At 40.5% G+C, this 15,909-nt stretch overlaps 1 protein-coding gene across 1 annotated transcript; it reads left to right on the top strand.

Moving 5' to 3' along the window:
* Positions 1 to 845: 845 nt before the first annotated feature.
* Positions 846 to 10,593, top strand: LOC310830826 (vomeronasal type-2 receptor 26-like; the record flags this gene model as incomplete). Its single annotated transcript, XM_083710661.1, has 7 exons — positions 846 to 853; positions 1,031 to 1,144; positions 1,538 to 1,813; positions 2,470 to 3,187; positions 5,652 to 5,879; positions 7,170 to 7,296; positions 9,692 to 10,593. 7 exons carry the CDS (start codon positions 846 to 848, stop codon positions 10,591 to 10,593), a joined length of 2,373 nt encoding a protein of 790 aa, XP_083566787.1.
* Positions 10,594 to 15,909: the final 5,316 nt, after the last annotated feature.

Genomic DNA, 15,909 nt, shown 5'->3' with positions numbered 1-15,909 from the left:
CCTGCTAAGCCGATTCCCTCCGGAGCTCGGAGGGAATCCGCCATTAGCCAGTCGCACCAACCCGGAACTCCCGCTTTTTGTTGAACCAATAGATCCTAATTAATTAACTGCTGGAGTCATCTCGTGTGTGTGGGAGAGACCCAAGCCTTACAGGAGAAGTGTTTGCAAAATGTTTATATTAGTCAAAAGTGTATTTAGAACTTGTTCATTAGGATAAATTTGCACTACAATGCTGTTGAATTTTCATGAGGATTTTAAAAAAATTGCTTCAGAAATGTGCAGAACTGAATTAAAAATGGTAAAACTAAAAAACAGAGATTAACCAAAACTGACAAATCTGTTTATCCCTAGAGGCACATATATATTTTTCCTCCCACATATTTATATTCTCTAGCTCATAGATACCAGTAAGTAATTTCTATGACCAAACACTTTTATTTCCTGTCTGACTCCAGAACAAAGCCTTGAATTTTTGATTTCCTTCCCTTGCTGTCCTAAATTTTCCCCCTTATTCAGCTAAGTAGAATTAAAAACATCTGTTCAGATGTGACAAATATGTTTGTCCAAAGGGAAGGTAATCACCATTCAAAACTGGAAATTCTCTAGAGAAAACATGTTTGTCACATCTGAATAGAGGTTTTAAAAAGTGTAATTATTTCATATGATTGTCAAAAACCTTTGTTATGTTACAGTGATCAGTACTAAAACCAATCAGACATTTGTGAATGATGGTACAAATATACCTTTCAGTTGTCAGAGCTGGAATTAGGGACTAGAAAAAGCAAGGATCAACCAAACAATACTTTTCATTTGCACTCCACAGTTCACACACATTAGGTGACTAAATGGCCAAGTAAGTCAGGCCATTTTAGTCAGTTTATATGAAATTAGGGCATTTCTGTGTAAATAGAAGGTTTGTATCAAGAATGATTTTATTATTAGTCTTGCTGATGACAGGACTTCCTCATGCAATATGCAAGCCACAGATTGTTAAATGCAATGTCCACAACTCACACATTCCACTTCACAGTTATCATCAGGAAGGAGACCTCATCATTGGTGGCATTGCCTCTCACAGCTTCATCATCTCCAGTCCAATAGCCTTCCATGAAGAACCACCACCACCATCATATGATGAGATAAAGTAAGGACATAAAATATTTAACATTAAAATTAAAATTCTTTTTGATAAATGGTTATTTAGTGTATAATAAGAATGTTATAAGCATTAGCATACATGTATATGACTGTATGAAATAATATCTTCAAATGGTTTTGATCCTTATCCATTGCTTAAGTACATCCTACTTTCAACAAGTACCTAACTTAAGCAAGTGCAGGTTATTTCAATTTATGAATATGATCATCTGATGTTGTTTAGCTCTCTAATTATGCCTAGAAAGCTCCATGATGTGGATTTTGTCAAGAAATGTTTTTGTATCAATAAAGTAATGCATGATACTCATGGAAGTTGTGTGGTGATAATTTTACAAAGTGTGGCCTATGTTTCTGATTCAAAATACCACTTTCTTTCTAGCGTGGTGCCTAAGCATTACCAGCACATTCTGGCCTGGGCATTTGCTGTAAAGGAGATAAATGAAAACCCTCAGATCTTACCCAATACCACTTTGGGGCTCCTTATTTATGACAGCTATTTCAATGCCAAGTGGACGTACCATGCCACAATGCTTCTTATATCTGCCTTGAGCAAGTTTGTCCCCAACTACATATGTGATACTGAGAAAAATCTGATAGCAGCTATTGGGGGACTGGACTCCCAAACTTCACTTCATGTGGCAGTAGTTTTGGATATGTATAATATTCCACAGGTGGTATCTTCCTTCTTTCTTTCTTTCTTTCTTTCTTTCTTTCTTTCTTTCTTTCTTTCTTTCTTTCTTTCCCTCTGAGTGAGACAGGATAGGATTTTGTTTGGAAATGGAAATTAAAAACGGTGGACCATATAGCTTGTTTAAATATGAGATCTAAGCTAAGGATACATTATTGATGATTTATGAATTTAAAAAAGCTAGACCTGGATGAAAAGGAAGAAGTGACACATGAGAACAATTGGAGTAAAACAAATCACATTATTAGGAGCAGCTTACAAGAACCAAGGCAAAAAAAAAGTTAAGAAGTGGATCTTTCATGGAGGAAGTTCTGCAGATGGGAGGCAGGTGCAGCAGTTCAACTTTGTAGTAATGCCTGAGTAAATGTTAAAGGCAAGCATATTCATAGGTGATAAATAATTGATTCATATAGGAACATGTGGTCATGCTTTGAACATTCAAAACTGTATTGTTAAAACAATGTCATTCAAATTCTTTCTCTTCTCTGCCCAAACATTGTTTAGCTTATATATGGCTCTGCTCCAGTGATGAATAGTAAAGTGCCAAGTGCTTCCTTCTACCAGATGGTCCCTAACGAAGCTCTCCAGTATGAGGGAATTCTCTCTTTGCTTCTACATTTCAGGTGGATGTGGATTGGGGTCAGTGTTATGGAAACTGACAATGGAGAACAATTTGTACAAAGTGTGGTTCCACTTTTTGCCCAGAGTGGTATCTGTCTGGCCTACATAGAAAGAATTCCCAGACCAACGTTAGTCACAGAAATTTTGGAAATGTTTGTCCGGGGGGCAAAAATACGCGACAGAATCATGGACAGCAATGCCAATGTAATAGTGATCCATGGTGAATCTTATTCTTTGACAATTTATAGATGGTTTGACTATCTATCAGAATTAGAACATGTGGCAAATAAACCCAAAGTATGGATAGCAACAGCCCAGGTGGAGCTCACTTCATTTGTCTATCAGAAGACATGGGATACAGAACTAATCCATGGTTCTCTGTTATTTACAATTCACTCCAATGACCTCCCAGGATTTTCCGAGGCTGTTAAGGACAGAAACCCTTCCAGCGTAACAGGAGATGGCTTTATCAAGGACTTCTGGCAGCAGGCTTTTGTTTGTGAATTCCCTACAGGTGGGGGCAAGGTGGAGGGAGATATTTGTACTGGGAAGGAGAAGCTGGAGAGCCTTCCTGGACCTTTTTTTGAAATGAGAATGACAAGCCACAGCTATAGCATCTACAATGCTGTCTACGCTGTGGCCCATGCTTTACATGCTATGTCTACATCCAGAGTCAGATATAGAAGACGAATGAAGCTTCAGACTCAACAGTGCTGGCAGGTAAAAGACTGAACATCACCTTGTGACTCACTCTTTGTGCTCACACTTTCACCTTCATTCCTCTTGACATTGACTGGAAATGATACCACAGAATATGTTTCTCTAATTGCCATCTCCAACTTGTAAACCCAAGTTTGCTATCATAATGTAAAACTGAATGGATTGGGATCAATTTATGAGTAATTGTGGCATCAACTCCCAGGCTAAACTTTTTTAAAAAATAGTTTGAATGTATAAAACCAAAACACACTTTTTGAAATAATATCTTTGACATAATCTAACATATTTGATTAGATTTTATAATTAGCAAATCAACAACAAATAAAAAAATAATCCACTATTTCACGAGTCCACAACAATAAAGAATCTTAATATTATTCTTTTCCTCTTTTAAGCAAACTCTTTTGAATATTGTTGTGAGGAATAATATTCCATTCGATAGCATTATGAATTCTAACATGGCCACATCATTTTAAAAGCAGATCAATTGGTCAAGGTAATGGCCATGAAACAGCTGCAAGCTTTCTTCAGTGTTCTGAATGTGAGACCCACCAGTGTTTGGGGAAGGCGACAGTTGGGCCCCTAAGCACTGCTGATCTAGTTGGCAGGATCTGCTATTGGAGGATGAGCAGGAAAGGGGATTTTCGCAGGGAGGGGGATTTCCTTACCTTCTGCAGTGCATCACCCCCAAAACAATTTGAAATATGTTCTGGAGAACTGGATAAGCAACTAGAATTGATTTTGTACCCATGTGCTGGGGATTAGAGAGGGGGAGAGAAATGTCCATAATTGCCTTTGCTGCTTTGACTCAAAAAAATTGAATCTAGCCTGCAAGGAACATGGTGCAGCTGCTGCTACCACCTTGGCAGCAGTAGCAGGTGTTGGATTCCTTGCAGCAGAGCTTTCCAAACTATGTGTTGCAACACATTAATGTGTTGGCTGCTGTATGTAGGTGTGTCATACAAACGCTCCTTGTGCTCCTCCCTGATAGGGAGTGGGCAGATCAAGATATATGTTGTGTCCCCATACATTTCACTTTTACAATTTATGTATGTGTCCTTATCTCTTATAAGGGGTTAGTTAAACCTCTGGTTTGCTAGTAAAACTGAATTACCGTGTCCTGAAATGATACATGTATAAAAAGTGTGTCACCAGCATTAAAGTTTGGAAAGCTCTGCCTTGGAGGCTGAATCTGTTGGCCCTGTGGATCCTGATGCCTGAGGCAATCTCCTCACCTAACCTCATGGGTGTGCTGGCCTTGCCTCTCAGCAGCTGTGCTCTCCTTATGTTGTCTCTTAGGTCAATCATATCTGAAGAGGGGTAGAGTTGATTCTTCTGTTCTTCAAAAATGATTCCATCTCTGGACTCTTCTGCTCGAAATATTCATCAACTGTGGTTTTTCCTCTATCACCTTACTAACTTTTAACACCATATACAGTATGGGGAACCTGTTACGCTCCAGACACAATTGAAGTCTCACTCCCTTCACTGTCTGCCGGTATGGGCAATGGTTAAGGATAATGGGAAATGGAGTATAACATCTGAAAGGCTGCAGTTTCCCTCATGTCTAGTATATACTTTCAGTCAGTGCTTTTTTAAAAAAAATGTTTAGGGGTACTCTCATTTTCTTACTCATATTGAAATACTGCCCCTCAATGAGGCCAACTTAGATTCACAAAACATTTAGAGGGTATGCGTCCCCCTGCATCTCCCCAGAAAAAAGCACTGCTTTCGGTGCCAATTTTAGGTGGAGCTCAACACAGAGATTTGTTCCATAAACTTGCTGGAGTCGGCTGAGTCTGGAGCCATATCAGGCCTATTCAGAGGGGTCTGTGCATCTGACATCCCTGCAGGAAAACCACTTGTGAAGCAGCAGCCCCTGGGATCAATGCCTCAATGCAACAGCAATGGGATTTATCATGCATGATGCAGGATGCTCTTTTGCAAGAGGCTTCCCTGCAGAAAAGTCACTTTGGAAGAAGCACCCCACAAAATTGATCCCACTATGCTCACAGAGTGAGGGTAGCAGATGCAACATGTCCTTCCTTCTGCTCATCTTCCAGCCATATGGGTATGATGGTGATGATGATAGCATGGGCCAAACTGATTGAGTCCCCTGGATTGAGCTAAGGGCAAATACAGGACATGGGCTGTGCCCACCCATCAGTGGCGTAGCATGGGGGGTGCAGGGGGGCCGGCCGCACCGGGCGCAACATCTGGGGGTTAGGGGATGCAAATCCACGGGTTAGGGGGCACAAATTACTTGCCTTGCCCCGGGTGCTGACAACTCACGCTACGCCACTGCCACCCATAGTATATACATCATTGTAATTTTGCTGATTCATGTAGTGCATCCTCCTGCAAACTCTAGGTCGAAAATAGTGAGCACTTATCTACCACTCTTCAGTTTCCAAGATCAAATTACAAGCTTTTCTAAACTTCTTTCTTGTCCTTTTCAATCTAGCTCCATCTCTTTCTACGTGGTGTCACATTTAACAACAGTGCTGGAGACAAGATTTTTTTTGACAAGAATGGGGAGTTAACAGCTGGGTTTGATGTTATCAATTGGGTCAAGTCCTCCAACCATTCTTATCATAGAGTAAGAGTTGGAATGATGGATCCCCTGGCTCCCCAGGGTCAAAGGTTTACCATTAATGAGAAGGTCATAACTTGGCCCAGATCATTTAACCAGGTAGGCAATGGCTGTTTGGATGGTCTACCACTATTTTACTAAGGGCTCTTACCTGATATGCAAAGCTGATTTCATCTGATAGTGGTCCACCCTTGAAAAATACTGAATTTCATCTGTAAAAACAGTTATTACGGCAGAAAATCCCCCAAAGACTTCTGTACTGTTTATGTATTGATCAATATATTCACTAGCAAGAGAATGGAGGAGGATTACCTGCATAGGCACCTCTTTTCCCTTCTTCTTGTAATTTGTGGAACTGCAGTCATTGGATGTTATTCAACTCAGTCATATTCAAAGCCAATTCACTGATATCAATGGTCTGGTTAGTCTTGATTATGTTCAGTGATTTCAGTGGAACTGCTCTTACTAGGAAGTGGAAAAGCAATATCTATAAATGAAAACACAGTCCCAAGTGAAGTTTTCTTTGGCGGGGTGGGATAGATGAACTATTTAAAACTGTCTTTTTCATCTTTGACAGAAGTCTTTGTTATTTGCAGGCATATCATTCCACTCAGAGGGGATGGACCATGCTTAATTTCAGAAGCATATCTACAGTTTATTTTCCCCTAAAGGGGCATCCTTTACCGTTTGAGAGAACGGAGCTTGATTGATTGGTTTTCCTTTCTGATATTCCTAAACTTATATAATTAGGATTCAAATGGATAGTGCACAGCAGCTGCAGTGTGCTATGCATTTCCTGGAGGTCAAGTCTGCTGCCCCTTTGGATCCTGACATCTGAAGCAGTGGCCTTGTTTTGCCTCATGTATGGGCTGACCCTGCCCTTTTCCAAAGCTCAGTGATTGAAAAAGCCATGATAAATGTATTACCAATCATTAGGAATTAGACCTGTCAGTCACAAAGAGTCTCCCCACCCGGAACCTGTCAGGTGTTCTTCAGAATCCCCCCTCACCACAATTGCTCTTTTTTTGGGAGGAGGGGGTAGAAATTGTAGCAAGTTTGAGAACAAATGTTTCAGTTTTTGCAGACACAAGGTCTATGCAGAATCATTTCAGAGGCCTCTGCTTCACTTGAGGGTGCTTTGAAGAGATCCTACTTCAGTTCACAAACCCTTTATTTGTCCAATGCTCAGTTCAGCATTGAGGTTACATACAAATTCAGGGCACAGCACTATTAATAACATTCCCAACATGTCCAATATTAGCATGGTTGTAGAACACATTGAGTAACAGCCCCAAACTTCTTCACAAACAGTGTAAAGGCCCAGTACTTTCAAGTGTCTAAGATCATTATTCTCAAAATAGTCATTGTCCTCTTTCATTTATGGTTTAGGTTCAGCCTCGCTCTGTATGTAGTGAGAGCTGCTATCCTGGTTTTAGCAAGAAAGTGAAGGAAGGGGAACCGTTCTGCTGCTATGAATGTATCCCTTGTCCTGAAGGAAAGATTTCAAATAAGAAAGGTAAGAAATATACTCCAACATTCAATGAGTGCATCAGCTGTAAAACATACATATAAAGCAGTGGTGAGGAATCTTTCTAGCCATGTGGACCAGTATTTAATCTCTTTCCACACTAGGGGGAGTTCTTATTAAGATCATAGCAGGGTATTAAAGTTCCCAGACGCCTGTTATCATACGTTTCAACTTGCGAACGCTGAAAAAAAATTCCCCACCTTTTTTCTCCATTGACTTTTGACTGCCCTTGGATCCTCAGTTTCAAATGTTTCAGAAGTTGAAGGGTCTTCCAGAACGGATTACGTTTGACAACCGAGGTTTGACTGTACTCATCTTGCACATTATGATCCTGATTATTCACATGAATGAAAGAAATATTGCAATTTCAAATGACATGTGCAGCATCACATCTAGCTGAAGTCTTGGCTGTGGGAGCGTGTGAATTCTTCTTTGAAGCAAGTAATGTTGAGGCCATTGTCCCCAAATGACATTAACCTGCTCAATACCTGATACAACATATGATGTCAGATAAGGGGCAGAATAAATTGTGTTGCCAGTGTACAATTGGGAACCTTAAAGTGGTGCTCACTGTTGCCAAAAAGCAGCTGGTTGGTGGTGAGAGCAAACTATCTGGGATCAGCTGTGCTATGGAATGCCGTATGGTGAACTCTGTAGCACAGCTGGTCCAAGCAAAAAGAGAAAGCTTATGTCATGTCCTATTAGCTGGTCAGCACTGACTTCAAGCTCTATGAGTCTGGCTGCAGTATAGGGGCTTGCATAAAGCTGAGCAGGGCTCTTTGCAAGCTTCTTCTTGTAAACAGCCTAAGCAAAGAGCCCTTTTCATTTTTCAAAGTTAAGCTTAGCCTGCAAAAAAAGTTGACAATTTGGGGTATGAAAATTAATCTCCAGCTCTTCATCATAGTTATTTGATTGAATCAAAATATATTTAGGGTCTGGTGTTAACATAACTATCCTGAACAAACCTAGACTGATGTGGACAAGTTAATGACATTTTAATTCTTTATTAGGAAAGCACTCAGCTCCTAAGGTGCAAAGGATATAAACACTACTTCCTGCTAACTAGCTGTCTAGGCCATCTACCTCTGCATACCTGTGCTCTGTGTCAGACAGTTAATGCAACTGTGTGACCCCATCCCCTATGCCGCCTTCTTCTTCTTCTTCTTCTTCTTCTTCTTCTTCTTCTTCTTCTTCTTCTTCATTAAATTTCTAAACTGCCCTTCATTCAAGGATCACAGCACAGTTTACAATATAAAAACACAATAATACATTCCATAGTAACAAATGAAAAGAATAAAACCCCACAGTTTAAAAGGTCATATATTGTTTAATTAGCAAAGGCATGGGAGAGGAGGAATGCTTTTGCCTGGTGCTTAAAGATATGTAACAAAGGTGGCAGGTGAGTCTTCCTAGGGAGAGCATTTGACAAGCAGGGAACTGGCCTCCAGACCTATCACGGAGAAGGGCAGGGGGAATGCTGAACACATGACTTCAGGATTTCCTACAGCCCTTCTTGAAGATCTTCCTCTGCCTCCTTTTCTTCTGTCTCTGCCTGCCTGGTCTCTTCCTTATGACTCCCCTCTTCCTCCACCCTGGCAGCTGCCTTACAGGTGGAAGAGGACCCAACAAAACACTGTCTCCTTCCCCAGATGATCCTCTTCCTCACCAGCCTGCTCTGCCCCCTCAGACTCCTGTGTGTCGCTGACAATAACTCTATTCTTAATTCAGTCTGCAATTTGAAGAGAATATGTGGTATTTTACCCTATAAATATGGACCCTGTTACTTCTGTAGTACAGTTTCACCTGTTTCTTTTTCATTCACCTGTTTCTTTGTCATTCTTCTTTTCATAATGGTTTCATATTTGTTTTTCTATTTATGTATGTATGTATGTATAGTGTTTCTTCTAAAAGATTAAGTGGTTTAAGAATGCAGTTGAATAAAATTAATATGTATATTCTAATATGTAGAAAGGGATGCAGGTGGCGCTGTGGGTTAAAGCCTCAGCGCCTAGGACTTGTCAATTGAAAGGTCGGCGGTTCGAATCCCTGCGGCGGGGTGCGCTCCCGCTGCTCGGTCCCAGCGCCTGCCAACCTAGCAGTTCGAAAGCACCTCCGGGTGCAAGTAGATAAATAGGGACCGCTTACCAGCGGGAAGGTAAACGGCGTTTCCGTGTGCGGCTCTGGCTCGCCAGATGCAGCTTTGTCACGCTGGCCACGTGACCCGGAAGTGTCTCCAGACAGCGCTGGCCCCTGGCCTCTTAAGTGAGATGGGCGCACAACCCCAGAGTCTGTCAAGACTGGCACGTACGGGCAGGGGTACCTTTACCTTTACCTTTTAATATGTAGAAAAGTTCTGGCATGTTAAAAAGATATTCTCCCACAGATATGAATGACTGTCATGAATGTACAGATGAAAACCACCCAAACAAATATAAGGATTCTTGTGTTCCGAAGGATATAAGCTTCTTGTCTTATGAAGAACCTTTGGGGATCAGTTTAGCATCTTTGGCTCTTTCCTTTTCTTTGATTACGGCTATGGTGCTAGGAATGGTTTTGAGGCATCACAACACTCCCATTGTCAAAGCCAACAACCGGCAGCTCACCTACACTCTTCTCCTCTCCCTCCTCCTCTGCTTCCTTTCTGCATTGCTATTCATTGGACAGCCTCAGAAGGTGACATGTCTCCTCCGACAAGCAGCTTTTGGCATGATCTTCTCAGTGGCTGTTTCCTGTGTCCTAGCAAAAACTATCACAGTGGTTCTAGCTTTCATGGCCACCAAGCCAGGATCCCAGATGAGGAAGTGGGCGGGGAGAAAGCTGGACACTTTCATTGTTTTTCCCTGTTCCCTTATCCAAGCAGTTATTTGTTCTATATGGTGGGCAACCACTCCACCATTCCCTGATGTTGACAATAATTCCACGCCTGAAGAAATTGTACTGGAATGCAATGAGGGGTCTGTGGCTATGTTCTACTGTGTCTTGGGCTATTTGGGCTTTCAGGCTATTTTCAGTTTCATCGTTGCTTTCCTTGCTCGGAAGTTGCCAGACAGTTTCAACGAAGCCAAGTTTATCACATTCAGTTTGCTAGTGTTTTGTAGTGTTTGGTTGTCCTTTGTTCCAAGCTATGTGAGCTCCAAGGGAAAATACATGGTGGCTGTAGAGATATTTGCTATCTTAGCTTCCAGTGCTGGTTTGCTGGTTTGCATATTTTCTCCAAAGTGTTACATAATTATGTTGAAGCCTGAGCTGAACAGCAGGGAACAGTTGATGAAAAGAAAGACTTGAATGTTGTGCCCAAATAATGTGCACTGCTAGTTATCATAGTCTGCAATCCATACGTGTGTGCCCATGACCCCTAAGGTTTGCGAACATTTCTCTCTCAATATAGAATATTTTCATAGCTGTTGAAACACTATGTAATTTAAAAACAGCAAACTTCCATCCCAGAAGTATACAGCAACACAGAAATGAGGGTTGGAGTAGGTTTAAATGGAGAATGATGACTGCTTTAAAAACATTATGAGGAATGAAGCAATGTTGCATTCTTGCTCCCATGGTTTTTACCGATATAATAAACACCCCCTCTTTAGTAATTAAGATCAGAAATTTCCCAACCTTGATTAGATGATTTAGTGGTTTTCTTTATTCTCTGATTCTGTCTCAAAAATCTTTTGGAGATCTCATCCGAAGATCTCAGGGCAGTTCACAAGATGGTTCCTGGATCAGCAGGCTATAGAGGAAACTCTTTCTTTTAGATGCCTGGGTGTTCTCTTTGATGAAACCCTCCCTTGGAAGTGTCATATGGATGCAGTTAAAGTAAAGACACAGAAAACCATTGGGGCATTGATGAAGTTATACTACAATAATGGAGGGCAGCTAATTGAACCTGCCTTAAAGATATTTGGTAGAAAAATGCTTACCCAAATGTTCTATGGCATTGAAATCTGGGGCTCTGAGTCGAACTTCATTATGTATTGTTTTGGAAACAACGCAGAATAATTACTCTCTACCATCAGGAATAGCAGCAGGTAATCTGAGTGGCCAACAATCAAAGCAAGAGAGGGCTATGCTCTGTTAAAAGTATGTTAAAAATGCTACTATGCCTCTTGAGCTTTTTCCTGCTCTGTGCTATTACAAACAGATATATGTGATGGGGAGTAAAGGAATTGGAGGGTTGCTAGAAACCTTGAACAGTAGAGGGGGTGACAAAATTATTTGGTCCACTTCTCACAGTTGGCCAACATGCTCAAGCTTTCTAGTGAATTGAAATTCAACTCTTGGTTCAATTATTTATTTACTTTATTTCTTAATTTTCTATACCACCCTTCATTCGATGATCACATGACAGTTTTCAGTATAATTATGCACTTCTCCAGATTTTTTGATACAGCTTCTGTACAAAAAATGGGCTTCTCTAGTTGCAAACCTCACCTCTGTCCACAGTGCACAGCAGCTAAGGCCCACATTGTCTTGCCAGCCCTTAGGGGAATTCCCCAGCTGGCAGAATCTAGGAATCCCCACCCAAATACTGTCTTCAAATGGGCCAGTAGGAGGCCCTGATGAAGGGCAGCGCCTTGCCAGCTGGATGGGCATTAGCTGTTGGCCATGTCTGGTCAGTCGGCAATGCATAAAAGTTGGCTACTCCTACCTTCTGCAGTGCAGATATTTGACGTCAAATGCAGACAAAATGTAAATTTTATGGATGGATGTATTGAAAAATATTTTATAATTATTAAATGGTTCAGATTTTACATAAAACTGTGTATTAAAGACATTCAATTTAAATTGGATTTTTTTCATGAAGCTGCTAAAAATATGTAAATACATACAATGAGTTGGAATGGAGCAATAACTGAGCAAGAGAGATTATTATTCAATTTCTAACCTATGCTTCATCAGCAACAAGTGTGTTCCTGTTCTCTGTCACATACCACAGTACTGTAATTTGTGATGACATTCTCTTTCTGTGGATCATTCTGTCTTGGGTGGGAGAAAATGTTCACCTGTGAAAAACAAGTTTTCTTCTGCAATTCCACAGGGAATCTTCAAACCTGGATCTGGTGATTGCCTTTCCTTTAATTATCAAAAGAGCTGTAATTATATTGCTGCTTGTAAAAAACAAAACAAAACTGAGGTGTTTTAGTGACCACTTGCTAAATGAATAGCAAATACTGTGAAATATAAATATACCTAATATCATTACACTATTAGTACACTGAATGAATGCTCAAATCAAATTGTGACCATAGAGACTCTTATACTGCAATCCTATACATGCCTACTCAGAGGTGAGCCGTATTGAGTTCAATGAGACCTACTCCCAAGAAAGTATGTATAGGATTGCAGCCTTAATATTCAGCTACAGATGCGGGGGGTGGGGGGAGAATAAAAAAGTTTATCAAATGAAGATTTGTATTTGGATTCTAGGATGGTCCTATTGGTGCTGGTGGTGCTGGTTCTGCTTCCTCACATGGCATGCAAGGCTTATAATATTCAATGCAGGGTTCATTTTCCTCACCCTCCATTTGACAAGTATCATCAGTCAGGAGACCTCATCATTGGTGTTATTGCTTCCCAGAGCTTCATTGTCTCCAGTTCACTAACCTTCAGTACAGAACCTCCACCAGTATTATCTGATGAGCTTACGTAAGGATTTCTAAAAAAAATTATTAATTTATTTTTATTTTAAAAAACTAACACCCTGCTATTTTTTTAATTCCACAAAACAGTATAGTAAAGGCAGTAAAACTGCATTATAAAACCAGTAAGAGGTAAAAACAGGAATTCTGAACTAACAGTATCCAATCTCATGGGTTGGGAAGAGCCTAGGCAGAATGATAACAAGACATCCGAAGCAACTAATAGATGGTGCCTTTTGTATGACAGATGATTTTTTTGTATGATTGTTGTTGTTGTTGTTGTTGTTGTTGTTTAGTCATTTAGTCGTGTCCGACTCTTCGTGACCCCATGGACCAGAGCACGCCAGGCACTCCTGTCTTCCACTGCCTCCCACAGTTTGGTCAGACTCATGTTTGTAGCTTCGAAAACACTGTCCAACCATCTCGTCCTCTGTCGTCCCCTTCTCCTTGTGCCCTCAATCTTTCCCAACATTCAGGTCTTTTCCAGGGAGTCTTCTCTTCTCATGAGGTGGCCAAAGTATTGGAGCCTCAGCTTCACAATCTGTCCTTCCAGTGAGCACTCAGGGCTGATTTTGTATAATACAGTGCCACAAGTAACCTATGTGACCTATGTGGTCTGAAAGGTCTGTTCGGGGGCAGGCACTCCTTCAGGTAACCTGGTCCCCAGTTGGTCTGGGCTTATATGGTGGTTAAGTAGCTGATTGACAAGCTGTAGTAGCACCCTTGCTATTTTCCTTCATTCATTCCCTTGTGTTACCCAAGTAATCACTTTGAGAGTTCCTGATCCGGAGACGTGACTTATTGGATTGGACAGAAGAAAATGTTGGTGCAATTGAGGGTGCTGCTGAAAAAGAGGTGTACTTTCTCTTGCTGTTTCTTGTTCATTTGTCCACCGCTTTCTGTGTCACATGAAGGGTATTCTGACATTACCTGGTACCTGGATACAAGTAATCCATGCAGGTATTAAAAATTACCATCCACAACTGTCTGCTGAAAAAGAGAGTGTTCTGCTCACATGTCCTCCTGCATTCTTTCCAACTGGCTTTGATCACAGTTTTCATTCTATTTTTTCCAGTGGTTATTCTATGTCATCATACATCTTCATCCCTGTCTTCACTCATGAATTTCTTTTCTTTTTTTCTTGACACAGTAGCACAGCAAATATTAAAACACAAAATAGGGCTCCAAAACATTGGGTTGTGGCCAACTTGGTTATACTCAGAGTACGCTCATTGAAATCACTGGAGTTAATTAACCGTGCCCATTCATTTTAATGGGTCTGCCCTAAGTATAATGTAACTGGATGCAACTCATACATTCTGAATCATATCTGGGAATAATCAGGGCTTTTTTCCAGCCGAAACTTACCAGAACTCAGTTCTGACATCTCTCAAGTGGGCATTGCCAGTATAAGAGAACAAGGGAGGTGTTCATGGTGAGTTCTGGCAGCTCTTTTTTTTAGAAAAATAGCACTGGGCATAATCAAACTCATTCTTCTTGGAACTTCCAAAGAGTATTTAGCGTTACAAAAAATACCAAGTGCATTCAGTTCCCACCCTGTGAAGAATTAGAAATTCACAACACAACTCTGTTTTTAGTGTAACCCTACCCATGTCTACTGAGAATCTCAAGTGCATCTCACTGACAAGTATATGTGAATTCTATTTCAGCCTAAATACTGTATTTTGGATCATAACAGCATCCTTTTAATATTTCTTCGATTTACTAAAGGTGTTTCTCATCAGCAGGACTCTCACACAAATGTACAGATGAACTGGATACTCACAATAGGTCCCTACAGGCCAGTACAATTTACTCCTAGCAGCAATAAATCTCCAAGCACTGAGGTGCAGGTTTCTGTAACCTTGATACCCACAACCTGTCTTTTAACGGGGCCATCTGACAGCAAAAGACGTCATCAATTTGTAGATCATTTTATTTCACATTTCACATTTTCTGTGAACTATGTTTTCTAGATACAGCAATGAGTTTCAATATCATCATTTCCATCTTTCCATCTATATCAGGGGTAGGCAAACTAAGGTGCATGGGCTGGATGTGGCCCAATCACCTTCTCAATCCAGCCCACATACGGTCCAGGAATCAGCATGTTTTTACATGAGTAGAATGTGTGCTTTTATTTAAAATGCATCTCTGGGTTATTTGTGGAGCATAGGAATTCGTTCATTTATTTTTTAATATACTCTGGCCCACCACATGGTCTGAGGGACGGTGGACCGACCCCCAACTGAAAAAGGTTGCTGACCCCTGGTCTATATGCATTGTTTTTAAGACATCCCCTTTTAACAGGTATAGTGATGTTTGTGACACTTCCTAATGCCATCTAGACTTTTTTCCATTCTCAGTCACTTTCCCATTTCTGGGATTTTTTAAAAAAATAGATACAGTGGGTGTTACTTTATTCATTTGATAACAGAGTTAGTTCTGATTCATTTATCATTTTTGGTACCCTAGTAGCCATCCCTCAGAATATCAAGAAACACTTATCTTCAAATGTGACTAAGAAATTATTGTGTAGAAATTGTTCAGCAGATGAGAGCCGCCACCACCTTTCTTCATATTTGATTCTTGCTGTTTGGAAAGGAAATAACAAACCAAGAAAGGATGGGCTGTGTCATGTTTTATTATTTAAATATTTATATATAAAAATTCATAGAACCCTAGAATTTTAGAGTTGGAAGGGACCCCAAGGCTCATGTAGTCCAACCCCAGCAATGCAAGAAACTCAAAATATATACCACTACGTCATTGAAAAAAAAAATATATCAAGTGATTCACAGCCATAAACATAAGACCATAAAATAAGAGCCAGATAAAATGTTCTTATGATGATCACTGATGTTGTTTAGTACTATCACCTCACTTCTTGAAGATGATGGCTAATGCTGTTTGGTAGTTTCACCTTTGTGTAGACCATGTCATGCTAAGGAATGCTTCCAGA

The sequence above is a fragment of the Podarcis gaigeae genome (assembly GCF_964106915.1).
Source record: "Podarcis gaigeae genome assembly, chromosome: 13".
NCBI lineage: Eukaryota > Metazoa > Chordata > Lepidosauria > Squamata > Lacertidae > Podarcis > Podarcis gaigeae.
Note: the sequence above shows the minus strand (reverse complement) of the source record. Positions and strands in the feature narration are given on the sequence as shown.